The 12,846-nt window shown below is 37.5% G+C and overlaps 1 protein-coding gene across 7 annotated transcripts in view; it reads left to right on the top strand.

Moving 5' to 3' along the window:
- Window positions 1-12,846, top strand: part of Rapgef2 (Rap guanine nucleotide exchange factor 2) — a 239,606-nt gene that overhangs the window by 79,567 nt on the left and 147,193 nt on the right. For all 7 annotated transcript variants that reach the window (XM_090343182.1, XM_090343178.1, XM_090343183.1 and 4 more), the window contains exon 4: window positions 5,931-6,014. In XM_090343182.1, the coding sequence (XP_090199308.1) occupies window positions 5,931-6,014 (84 nt within the window). The remainder of the gene's footprint in view (window positions 1-5,930; window positions 6,015-12,846) is intronic.

Genomic DNA, 12,846 nt, shown 5'->3' with positions numbered 1-12,846 from the left:
ATCATTTTTAAACATGAAGCAGTTACTTGAGAAAATTAAAATAGCACCGATTAATAAGGCAAAGTACTCAATTGCATGAATATTGATAAGAGTTGTAGAATTTGGTTTTCTCTATCTTTGAGGTCTTTAAGTTTTTTTTTCTTTTTTTGTTATTATAACCTTTATAGGTTATGTACAGAGAGGTTACTATTTCCTAAGTCAGGGTTCTTCACTCTCTTCCAGTTTTTCTCTCCTGTCTTTGCCCACAAGTTGTAAGTTCATTTTCGTCAGAATATCTAATTCTGGCATTTGTTTCTCGAAGGCTTTTCAATGTTGGCAAAGCCCCACACATCTTGGTGTTTGTTTAAAGGTACTTAAAATGTAGTACCCATGTAGTGATCAGAACCCAGGAACTGAGTAGGAAAGTTGAGAATCTGAGAACATGTCTTTAGCAGCATCCCAGTGATTTAAACAGCATAAAAGCTTGAGAACCACTAGGCAGGGTACAATCTCAGTGTTAGTCTTCAATAATAATAGTGCAGTTACTACTACCAATACAACATCTTCAGTTAACCTGCCTCACTGCCAGCATGTGTACAAGAGAGTTGGAAATTTTATTCCCCTTAAGCTTGCTGCTACTACTACAATGCTGAGCACTATTCGTCATATGTATTTTTTTAAAGGCATCATTTTGCACACAAAACTTCAGTAAAACCTCTCTAGTAACACTAGCATTAGCATTGTGGAACGGAAGGCATATTTGCAGACTCTGAATCATTACCTGCCTCTGGCACAGCCTCCAGTTAAAGAAGTGGGTGTGGTCAGCAAGTGCAGTCTCATAGTCTGGAATTTGGGTTTTTAAAACAGAAGTTAAATTTAGCTCTGTAGGAGACTGATGGGGAAGAGTGAACAGAATTTGCCTACTTTTTAACTTTCTGAAACACCTTTAAAATAGGATTTCTTGTTTTTATATTCTTAGCTACAATTAGTTTGTTATTATAAAACGTGAATCCTTATGAGGAATATCAACAAGAAATTATGATCATCCCATGTGGCCTCACATAAAGTACATTCAGTAAGTGTTTATTGATTGATAATTCTCTGTTAATTCTTGCAAGTTAGCTTTGGTTTATTTTGGGAAGATGGATAGCCTACCTGTTAGCTTTTGTGTATCTAAAAGGAAAGATCTCAATTTTATACCTTTTTTTGTTCGTTTTAGTACTTTCATTTGTTCTTTGTAGTACTTTACTATTTACTCTCACTGTAACTACTGCTCTTATGTGAAACAATTATATTCATTTCTTAGAAATTCTGTGTCAAAGAGGTTACACAGCCTCTTTCATAGGTGGTAATATACTGAGCTAATAAACTCATATAATTTAACTCAAGTACCCAGCAGTGGTTTACCCTCGGCCCCTCTAAGTAAATGATACTCTTTAATTTCTCAGTTCCTTTCCGAAAGTACTTTTAGCCTTTACTTGCCCTTCATTTTCTTCTGCTATCATTATTTGATCATTACCTACCTATGTCACTTATCCTGTGTGTGTGTGTGTGTGTGTGTGTGTGTGTGTGTGTGTGTGTGTGTGTGTGTGTGTTTTACTGGGACTTCAGCTCTGGACCTGGGCACTCTCTTTTAGCTTATTCACATAAGGCAAGCACTCCACCATTCTATTTACAACTCCACCTCTAGTTTTTTGCTGGTTTTACTTGTGGATAGGAGTCTTACAGATTTTCTTGCCTGGACTGTCTTTGTTCTGTGATACTTAAGATTTTAGCCGCCTGAGTAGCTAGCATTACAGGTGTGAGCCAGTGTGCCAGCCTAGTTCTTTAATTTTAGCTGTTTTTCTTCTCATCAATTTCATACTCTTTTAGTTTTATCACTGTAGCAGAATATAAGGCAATTGACTTAAAAAGAAGAAAGTTTTTTTTGGTTCACAGGTGCCTACAATCATTGCTTTTGAGCAATGTGAGGCAGTACTTTTTATGTCAGATAGTGCTTGACTGAGGCAGCCCCCTCTCCCCCCCGACAGAGAGGGAGAGAGGGAGAGAAAGAGAGAAAAGGAAGAATACTAGAGTCCCACAGGTCCCTTTGAGGACATACTCCCCACCCCATGACCGAATTTCCACTAGGTTCCACTACCTCCCCATATTGACACTTGAGGAGCCAAATCTTTACTATATGGGTCTTTTTGGAACACTTACTCAAAGCCTAGAACCATCTATTAGGTAAACATTTCCTTACTTACATCTCTACAAGTCTTTTCCACAGCTCTCCTAAGGTGAAGGGTTATGTCGGGAGTCATAGTTACAGGGTAATTGTGTGCTGTGAACATCTGCTGTTATGGAATATTCATCCTTGGAACATCCCTTGCCATCAAGATGTGTGTGTTTCATGGCCAGGTTAGGAAAGTTGAGTTTATAAACCTCACAGTTACTTTTCCCCCAACTTCAGATCTGACAGGTAAGAAATCAGTGAAGAGCCAGTTAATGTTGTTATAGTCTCCATATCACAGTCATCTATATCTTTGTGCCATATAGTGTGATTGCATTGCCACAAAATGATTGTTGTTTGTACTTACTGATTGTTGTCTATTTAACTCTGGCAGCAGCTCTAGTAACTTGTCCTTGAGACCATGTGAGTGATTACCTCAGTCTTCTTTTTTTATCCTGCTGTAGATTTAAAATCTCTGTACCAACCTATTTTGTGAGAAAGAAAACATTTTTAGAATAAAAATTTACAAAATAGTATTTTTCTTCATTGTACTTTTCACATTTATTATCTGGATTGTTATTTTTCTCTGAGCCTTAGACCACAGCATTTTTATTTGATCTGAGTCAGGATGTAATAGTAATGCTGCCCCTTCTCTTAGGAAGACAAATACTTCTTTCCATGCCAAGGTGAATAGGAAGACAAATACTTCTTTCCATGCCAAGGTGAATAGGAAGACAAATACTTCTTTCCATACCAAGGTGAATGTTACAAAGCCTAATGATGAGAAATGGGGAGGAAAGGATATAGGTTCTTCTGAAATTCTTTACTTTATCTTTTGAGAAATCTCTTCTGTGATTCTACATCTAACTATATTCTATTTGACAATTCTTTTCCTTTATATTTTCCTGCTTTACTATTTAGGATTTGGGGTTAAGAATGTATTTAGGGAGTGGATAAGATGATCAATTGATGTGCTAGTGAACTTTGGAAGCCAGTGGCACAGTACAAATGATTAGGTGATAGTGATTGGTATTATTAATTAACTTAGCAGAGTCATTCATTTGCCAAAGGAACAAAAAAGGACTTATTGCAAATCTCCAAGGAGCACCTCTTGTGATCCCCAGTAATTCTTGCTATTACTGGGTTATGAGAGAAGCACAGGATGCATCTTCTGTGGGGTGTCCTGCAAGAAGTAGGATCCCTGTGCTTGATTTATCTGTCCTACTTCCTGCTAGCTAGCATATGGGTGCACGGGAATCCCAGGTTGAAGATGACTGATTTACAAACCATAAGAGCCTGGGTTCCCTGTGTCATGGAGCCACCATATCAGCTTGGGCTTCTGCTGCTCAAGTCATGATGTGCATGATGGGCTGAACTTCTTTCTTGGATTAGCCATTTCTATATTTACATTTTTCTCATCTTTTCATATGGCAACAAATCTAGCTGAGGGAAAGGTACCCACCACTGAAGCTTTCAAGAGGCTAATTTTTTTTTGAGGCTAATATTTTTGTATGTCTTTGTGTGCCAGTATTGATAATTGACCTCAGAGCCTCACTTGGCTTTTTTACTTAGGACTAGTTCTTTAACACTTGAGCCATGTTTCTAGTTTCAGCTTGTAGCTAATTGAAGAAGAGATTGTTGTTGATTTGTCCTCTTGGGCTGACTTCAAACCTTACTCAGTAGATCTCAGTCTCCTGGAAAACTAGGATTATGTGTGAGCCACTAGTGCCTGTAATTTTTATAAGGTGTTCCCAAGGTGAGTCCAGTTTCATAAGGAATAGAAAAATGGTTAAAAGTAATGAATTAATTTCACAGAAAAGGACATAGAAGTGGCCTATGGACATATGAGAGAAGGTGGCTTATACAGTTAAAAACAGTAGAACTGAGAAAATGTTTTTAGTGAGCAGTTTGGCAAAAATTCAAAAGTTTGATAAAAAGTACAGGTGACATTTGCTCCCTCAGGCTTGTCCTTACCACCTGTTCAGCCTTGCCAAGAAACTAAGAAGAGTAGTAACAGTTGTGTGGCCTTTTCACTTATATGCAGGAGCTGTTGACCTTCTCTGCCTTATGTCTGGGACCCACATGGTCGACTCCCCACCTTTGCCCATATGTCATCTTCGCTATGACTGTAATAATATACACTTTTGTTCTTCTCTGAAGTATTCTAAGCTCCTAGTTCTATCCCCTAATGTAAAATGGTTGAATATATTTTTTAATCATTATTTTAGACCAAAAAAATGCTAAAAACAGGAGTTACAGTTACATACGTTAGGCAAAGAGTTCATGTCCCTTTGGATAAAAATATAAATTATGTTAGGCTACATGGAATAAGGTAGTCATAAGAAAGTTATCTACTGTGGAGGGTAGCTTTTTATCTGCCAGAATTACAGGACAGGCACTTTTGACCCAACAGCCACCTCTGAAGGACGTTAACTTCAGTTCTGACTGTATGTTGAGGATTGCTCTTTTCAGTTTTTTTTTCTTGTTTTTACCTGAAGACCAATGATTGAAAACAACTGAAATGATCAATGAGTAGGGTTATTTAAGTGAAGTAGTATACATCCATTCAGTGAGATGGACTACATGAAAGTGTGCCAGAGAACTTCCCTAATCAGTGTACTGTGCTTCCTTCTCTGTTAAAAAAAAACATTAAAAGAGAATTAGCCATAGGTGGCTATTTTTGTATTGATCACACATCTAAGTTGGTAAGTGTGGTGGGATATGTGGAGACTTGGTAGACAAGCAAAGAACTAGGAAGACAGTTCCACTGGCAGTCCTTGCTGTTGTTTGTTTTGTGAAGTTGGTGAAAATATTTCCAGTTGAAAAAGCTAAACTGAAAGATAAAAACAGTATGGTAGATGCCTAAAGAACATTTAAGACTCATATTTCTATTAAATATGTACCAGAATTAGTTGAATAATGATATTACATATGTGTGTATATATACACAAATACATATATACACACATATATATATATACACATACATATTTTACGATTCTAAAAGTAATGTGGGTTGAGTGCCAGTGACTCATGTCTATAATCCTCATACTCAGGAGGCTGAGATATGAGGCACGGGTGTCAAAGTCAACCTGGCCAGAAAACTCCCTGTGCGACTCTTGAATAAACTACTCAAAAAAGCTAGAAGTGGTTCTGAGGCTCAAGTGGGAGAGTGCTAGCCTTGAGCACAAGGAGGCTCAGGGAGAGTGCCCAGTCCAATGAGTTCAAGCCCCAGGATCAGAAAAAAAAAAAAAAAAAAGTAATGTGGAAACCAGTTCCACATGGTAGTGCTCTCCTGTAAACAGGAGTATCATGAGTTCTATGCTAGTTGGGCAAAAAGACAAAAAGGGGGCCAGGCGTTCGGCCTAGTGGTAGAGTGCTTGCCTAGCATGCACAAAGACCCGGGTTTGATTCCTTGCTACTACATACATAGAAAAAAGCCGGAAGTGCTGCTGTGGCTCAAGTGGTAGAGCTCTAGCCTTGAGAAAGTCCCTGAACTCAAGCCTAGGACTGGCAAAAAAAAAAAGTTAGACAAAAGAGCTGGAGGTATGGCTAAAGTACTTGCCATTTAGGTGTGAGGCCCTGGGTTCAATATTCAGTAAAGCACCCCTTGTTCCCACCCCCCCTCCCAAAATAAAGAGACCATGAGCAAGACAACTTGAAATATGTATTCTGTATTTTGCTGTTTGTGGTTGTTGAAGATAATCTGATTTCTGTTATCTTTTTTCCCCCCCTCTAGTCCTGATGATATTGGGACCTGCTGGTATATCCTCCTCTCTGGTTCTGTGTTCATTAAGGAATCCATGTTTCTTCCAAGAAGCAGGTATTGTACAGATTTTTTTGTAATCATACATGACATGGGAAGATATTTTACAGTTGCTTTGCAAAATCCTCCTGATACAAAGAGAGGCAGTACTTTGGGATTGTTACATAAATATCTAAATTATCTGGAAAGAAAACAAGAACAAAAGCCATGGCATGTATATTGTTTACATGACTGTATCAGCTGTGTTTTAGGGTAAATTTGTTCATTGTCAATGAGATTGGCCTCAAGATGGCTTATGTAAGGAAGATTAACTTCAATAAAATTGTAATAGGCAATCTCAAAAATATCTGAAGAGGCAAAAATTGCTCATCAAGACCACAGGGGACTAAAAATGAAAGCCAGGAACTGTCTTTGACTTCTTGGTATCTCAAGACCATATGGTGGCTCATTTTTGCATCTGTCTTTAGATTGGCTTCCTACTCTCGAAGGTTTTAATCCTTCCCTTCTTGTGATTTCTGCATGTATGTGCTGACTGTTGATTTATGACCTTAGGTTCCTAATAGTTTTACTATTTTATTATAGTGCTTGTGTATTTTTGTTGACTTTTTTTCAGGGTACAATCTGATAGACTCAGGTAGGTGTATACCTTTGTTCCAATCAGCTGTTGTCAAACAGGGACTCATCTATTAAAACATGACTACCTTAAGCTCATATTAACTAGAGTACCATTAACAGTGGTTTCCCTCTATGTATTTTTCACAAATAACTAAGATTTAAAACTTTTCTTTTTTTGTGGGTAATGGAGTCTGGGTAGTGTCCCTGAGCTTTGCAACTCAAGGCTACTCTCCTACTCTTGAGCCAAGCCCCACTTCCTGTTTTCTAGAGGTTAATTGGCTAGCTTTGAACCTTGATTCTCAGATCTCAGCCTTCTGAGTAGCTAAGATTACAGGCATGAGCCACCATGCCTGGCTAAGATTTAAAACTTTTTAAGTGTTTTAATTTTACATCAGTAATAATTTCATTTAAACTACTAAATATATATCACCTCTTTCTATCATATTGTAACTTTTCTTCTATAAAACTATTAATTACTGGGCCGGGAGTTTGGCCTAGTGGTTGAGTACTTGCCTAGCATGCACAAAAACCCGAGTTCAATTCCTCAGTACCACATATATAGAAAAACCAGAAGCAGTGCTGTGGCTCAAGTGGTAGAACATTAAGCTTTGAGGAAAGCAAGGACAGTGCTCAGGCCCTGAGTTCAAGCCCCAGGACTGGAAAAAAAATATTAATTACTAACTTAAATGAAAAGTCTACTTTAAAGCTGTGAAAAATTTTCTAAAAAAATCAGCAAGATGCCAGGAGTTAGTGATTCATGCCTGTTATCCTATCTATTTAGAAGGCTGAGATATTGAGGATCAAGATTTGAAGCTATTCCAGGCAGAAAAGTCCATGGAGCTGAGGCTCAAGTAGTAGAACCACTAGCCTTGAGAGAAAAGCTCAATAACAGTATGCAGGGCCTAAGTTTGAGCCCCAGCACCAACATTTCATTTTTTGCTCCCCCTCTCCACCAAAAATAAATCAGTGAATTATGGAGAGGTGATTTTTTTAGGTAGAGTCAGATTGGCCTGGGCATAGTCACAGGGTGAGATGGGTCTTTGGGAAAGGAAAGAGGGAAAGCATGGGTACCTACTTTTACCCTTCTGTTTCTCCAATTTCAGCCTGACAAGTATTACTTTCTTTGGGAAATCGACCCACAGGGAGAGAAGTTCTGTGGGCTGTTCTATGTCTTCATACTATCGGTGGACTAAAAATAATATTAACATTGGTAGTAGTAATTATACGAATAGTTATAATAGTAACAGTAGCAATAGTGAAACCATAATGAAGCAGCCAAGACTTCTACAGTTATGGTTTTTTTTCTCGGGGTCCATTATTTTCCTTGGTCATATTTAAGAAATTTATTTATTCTGAACTTCAAAAGGTTGTAGGGGGAGTTACAGTTTAACATGTCCATCTGTGTGAACATATTCCATGAAACATTTTAAATGTTTTGTGGATGTTAAGTTATTTAATTCTGCTATTCCTCTTTGAGATAGATAAAATAATTCCATGCATTTTGTCGATAAGGGAAGTTTGGTTGGTAGGGTACTTATGTCTGTTTCTAGAAGTCAGACTAGGAAGCCTGGTATATAGCCCTGTGAGACAGCTTCCTATAATTTTGGGAATTCATTTTCTCATGCTCCTATTTTGTCCCTTCAGGTGTTTATCTGGACTTAATTGCTAAGTGTGTAAGGTATAATTAAATAGTTTTTAGGCACTGGAATATTAAAACTATTGTAGGAGCCAGGAGAGTGGCCTAGTGATAGAATGCCTGCCTAGCATGCATGAAGCCCTGGGTTTGATTCCTCAGTACTAGGTACATACAGAAAGTTGGAAGTGGTGCTGTGGCTCAAGTAGTGGAACACTAACCTTGAGAAAGCTCAAGGACTGTGCCCACGCCCTGAGTTCAAGCCCCAGGACTGTCAAACAACAACAACAGCAACAACACAATAAGTAGTAGTAACAAACTATTTTTTCAAAGTTAAAATGAAAATCATCAGAAATTTTCTTCAATACTTTTTTTCTTTTTAGGCTGCTTTATATGTCTTACACACACATACAAACATAATTTATATACATTTATAGGTATTATTTATATTAGAGAATATGTGTACATTGTTTCAAAATATTAAATAATCATTTCACAAAATTATACTCTTGATAACCTTTAATACCCATGCAGTAATCAGTTGAACTTTCTCTAGTGTAATCAGCAATCACAAAGGATGAGTTTTAATTCTTTTTTCTGTGAATACTGCTTTCATGAATGTGGTTTAGAATTTTTACTTCTTGGAGAGGGAACTGATTAATGACTTCATCATAATTTTTCTGTAATGTGTATAGTATAAAGTTTGTCTTCTGAAACCTGGAGCATGGAAGGTGCTTATGGTGGCATCCTACCATCCGTCCCCAGCAAGTCTCAAGTAACAGCTTGTTCTGATTTCTGGAACGGAACCCAGTGTTCAGAAACTGCTGTTCTAGAAGGATGAGGACTTAGTGCAGACCTATTTCATGAGTACATTGGACTGCATATCTAATTATTTTCAAAAAGTGACATAAGTTACTCTTTCCTTGGCTGAATGTCAAATGCTTGCAAGTTAGAACTTTTATGGAGTAAGGGAATGGTATTTCAGAGTGATGACAAGCCAGTGCTATATATAGTTTATTTCTTCATGTTGCACCTGGTACGTGTTCGATGTTCCAGTTGTTTGTTTCCTCTGTGGATGTTGTCTTAGAAATAGTTCTGAGATTTTTTTTTTTTTTTTTTTTTGTTGCCAGTCCTGGGCTTTTAGCTCAGGGCTGTAGCACTGTCTTTGGTGTTTCTCAAGGCTAGAGGTCTACCACTTGAGCCACAGTACCGCTTCCAGCTTTTCTGTGTATGTGGTACAGAGGAATCAAACCTGGGTCTTCATGCATGTTAGGCAAGCACTCTACCATTAGGCCAAACTCCGGGCCCACTGAGATTGTTTTCATGAGTCAGTTTTACAAGGCAGCAGTATCTCATGACTACAGTCCTGCTACTCAGGAGGCTGAGATTTGGAGGATCATGTTTTGAAGAAAACAGCTCAGACAGAAAAGTCTAGGAGATTCCATCTTCAAAATGACCTGCAAAAAGCAGGGACAGAGACATGGCTCAAGTGGTGGAGCCCACTAGCTAGCCAAGTGAATGAGTCTGTGTGTGTTCAATTCTTACACTGGCACCAATAAAAGAAGAAAAGAAAAATCATTCTCTACTATGCTGAAGATTGACAAGGTTACTCATATGTTTCTCTCTAGATAATATTGAGATTTGATATGAACTAGGTGTTACTATGAGTGAGTTTTTGTAAAATAAGCAAACAAAACAGTTTACACAATTCTACATATTTAACCATATTTTTTATCCTGTAAGACTGAAAATGGATTGTCATTTTGTATAGTAAGTAAACTGAATGTCCTCTAAATGGAGACTGTTACTCATTTCCCTTGATCCTCCAATGTTCATTTTTGAACAGTTAATTTAGAATCCTGGTATCTTTATCAACATTTCTGTCTTTTAAACTAATACTCATGAAATCATTTTGACAACTAATTGCATCAGGTAAAAAGGATGATATAAACTAGATAGAATATCATTCATTTCATTTCCAGGTTTTATTAGCTCTTGATATCTCAGTTGACACTGAAATCAGTATCTTATGTGTCTGTTATTTTTCTAGGTAGGTAAGTTTTGGTTACGTATCTTTCATTGGTTGCTTAGAGGGGAATGGTGTTCCTTGCTAGTTATATGACATTTGTAGAGCCTGTGGAATCCCGGTGATTGTCAGTGATAGCTTATTCCCTTCTCTACTTAAAGCAGTTTTAGTGATACAATTATTTGTGAGTTTTTATTGGAAATCTATTAGAAATAATTTGCCAAATTTTGAGTCATTTTGTACAAGTAGCTGCAAATTGTGTTTTCTGTTACTACATAATAATAATGTCCTAAGATTGATCCTAATTTTTGATTGGTTGTAGGGCTTGGACTCAGGGCCTGGGCATTGTTCCTGAGCTATTTTGCTCAAAGCTACTCCACTGCCAGTTTTCTGGTGGTTAATTGGAGATAAGAGTCACACAGACTTTGCTGCCTGGGTTGGCTTTGAACTGTATTCCTCAGTTCTCAGCCTCCTGAGTAGCTAGGATTACAGGTATGAGCTATCTGCACCCAGCTAATTTGTATTTATGAAGCAAGATACAGTTCAAAATTGCTTTTCTTTTTTTTTCCACTCCTGGGCTTAAGCTCAGGGCCTGAGCACTGTCCTTGGATTGTTTCAAGGCTAGAGCTCTATCACTTGAGCCTCAGCACCACCTCCGCCTTTTTTCGATGTATGTGGTACCAAGGAACCGAACCCGGGTCTTCGTGCATGCTAGGCAAGCACTCTACCACTAGGCCACACTCCCGGCCCTCAAAATTGCTTTTCTTAATGTCTTATTTAAAGGGGACCAGGAGTGTGGCCTAGTGGTAGAGTGTTTGCTTAGCATGCAAGAAACCTTGGGTTTGATTCCTCAATACCATATACGCAGAAAAAAGCGGTCTCAAGTGGCAGAGTGCTAACCTTGAGCAAAGAAGTGCTCAAGGACAGTGCCCAGACCCTGAGTTCAAGTTCCAGGACTGGCCAAAAAAAAAAAATCTTATTTAAAGTGAGTTATTTTATTTTTTGTATTCATAGAAAGTTGGAGCAATAGAAATAGAGTGTGTCAGGTTAGAGGGCATCTTTGCCGTGGATCAGGATAGAAACATTTGTTTTTTAAGTCTAGAAGTGAAGTAAGTTGTGTGCTGCTCAGTTTTATGAGAGACTGCTTCTGTCCACAGTCACTTGAGGTGAATATATTAAAATAATTGATAGTAAAATAATGAAGGTTTTCCTTTTCCTAAAATTTTCAAAACAACCATTTGCTTCAGCAGTTAATATGATAAAGTTTTAAGTTTAGAAATGATTTTGTTATGTATCTTTGGTTTCTGATGTATAATGTATATGAAAGTATTAATGCTTATTACCCTTATTTACCTTATGCCAGTACATTTAAGTAACTAATAGTGATTTCTATGTCTTTTCACCAAAAACTCTATATTTTACGAAGAGCTAAAGTAAAGAGCTGAAAGTGCTCTGAATTGATGCACATGGTATACTGATATGATTCAATAAATTATCAGGCTGGACCCCACAAATATGTACAATTGTTATGCACAATAAAAGGAGAAATTTGCTTAGGAAATTGCTTCAATATGAATTATCAAATTTTAAGTCACTACGGCAATTGATAACTTCTTTGAAAGTCTATGAATTCTACTTTACATAGTGAAAATGACTCACACTCTGTGTCTATACTTGTCAGGATTCTTTGTTAAAGACAGAGAAACTTTCCCCAGGCTTTATGTTAACTTATAGAATTAGAATATTTTTCAGTAATGCTTCAGTCATTTGAAAACCTTATGTGCTGAATGAATGAGTGAATGAATGAAGTGCTACATATGTAAGGCATGAACTGTTATTGCAATACAAACAGAACTTCCTTTGGACTTGAGTTTGTGATAACCCTGGGGGAAAAATGTCGAGGCTGAATATGATTCATTGTTCTGTGCTCATAGGTTAAAACCTTATATTTTCTCTATAGGACAATTAGCAAGCAATCTTTTCATTTCTTTATGCAGTGGTTAGGATAGAGGCTACAAAATTGAAAAAGTACAGGCTGTTTGTTAGTATGGGATCTGAAAGGCACCAAGAGAAGACTTATAATGAAGGCTAGGATTCAGTGTGACCAACTAAAAGACCTGATACAGATGATAGTTTTCCAATACATGGACTTCACAATCTAAGTTACTTGGTTATGTCAGGCAGCATAGCTGGTAGCCAAAGTCACCTGCTTACTGTGTCAATATGCATCATCAAAACTGAAAGACCAGGGATTGGGCATGGTTCAAGTGGTAAAGCAGGTACCTAGTGAACACAAGGTCCTGAGTTCAAATCCTAAGACTTTCTTTCCCCCCACAAAGAGTAAATAATAAAGGTTTGAAAAAAAATAACCCTTCCATAAGGGTTATAAGTTATTATATCTCATTTCAAAACAGGTTTCATAAACTGAGTTTACCAAGCAGCATCAGTTGGTTGGAAAGTCAAGGCTGTTGATAAATTACATCTTAAGTAACATTAGTGAGGGACTGGAAAGAATGCACATATTGTTTATACCATGTCACCTGTGTTACAGTTACTGCCCTTAGTTTTAGTCAATCATGGGACTTGAACTCCTCATATCTCAAACTTCTGAATAG

Source organism: Megascapheus bottae, chromosome 13, assembly GCF_031878675.1.
Source record: "Megascapheus bottae isolate mThoBot1 chromosome 13, mThoBot2.hap1, whole genome shotgun sequence".
Classification (NCBI taxonomy): Eukaryota; Metazoa; Chordata; class Mammalia; order Rodentia; family Geomyidae; genus Megascapheus; species Megascapheus bottae.
The sequence above is the reverse complement of the archived record's forward strand: the minus strand, read 5'-3'. Positions and strand labels throughout refer to the sequence as shown.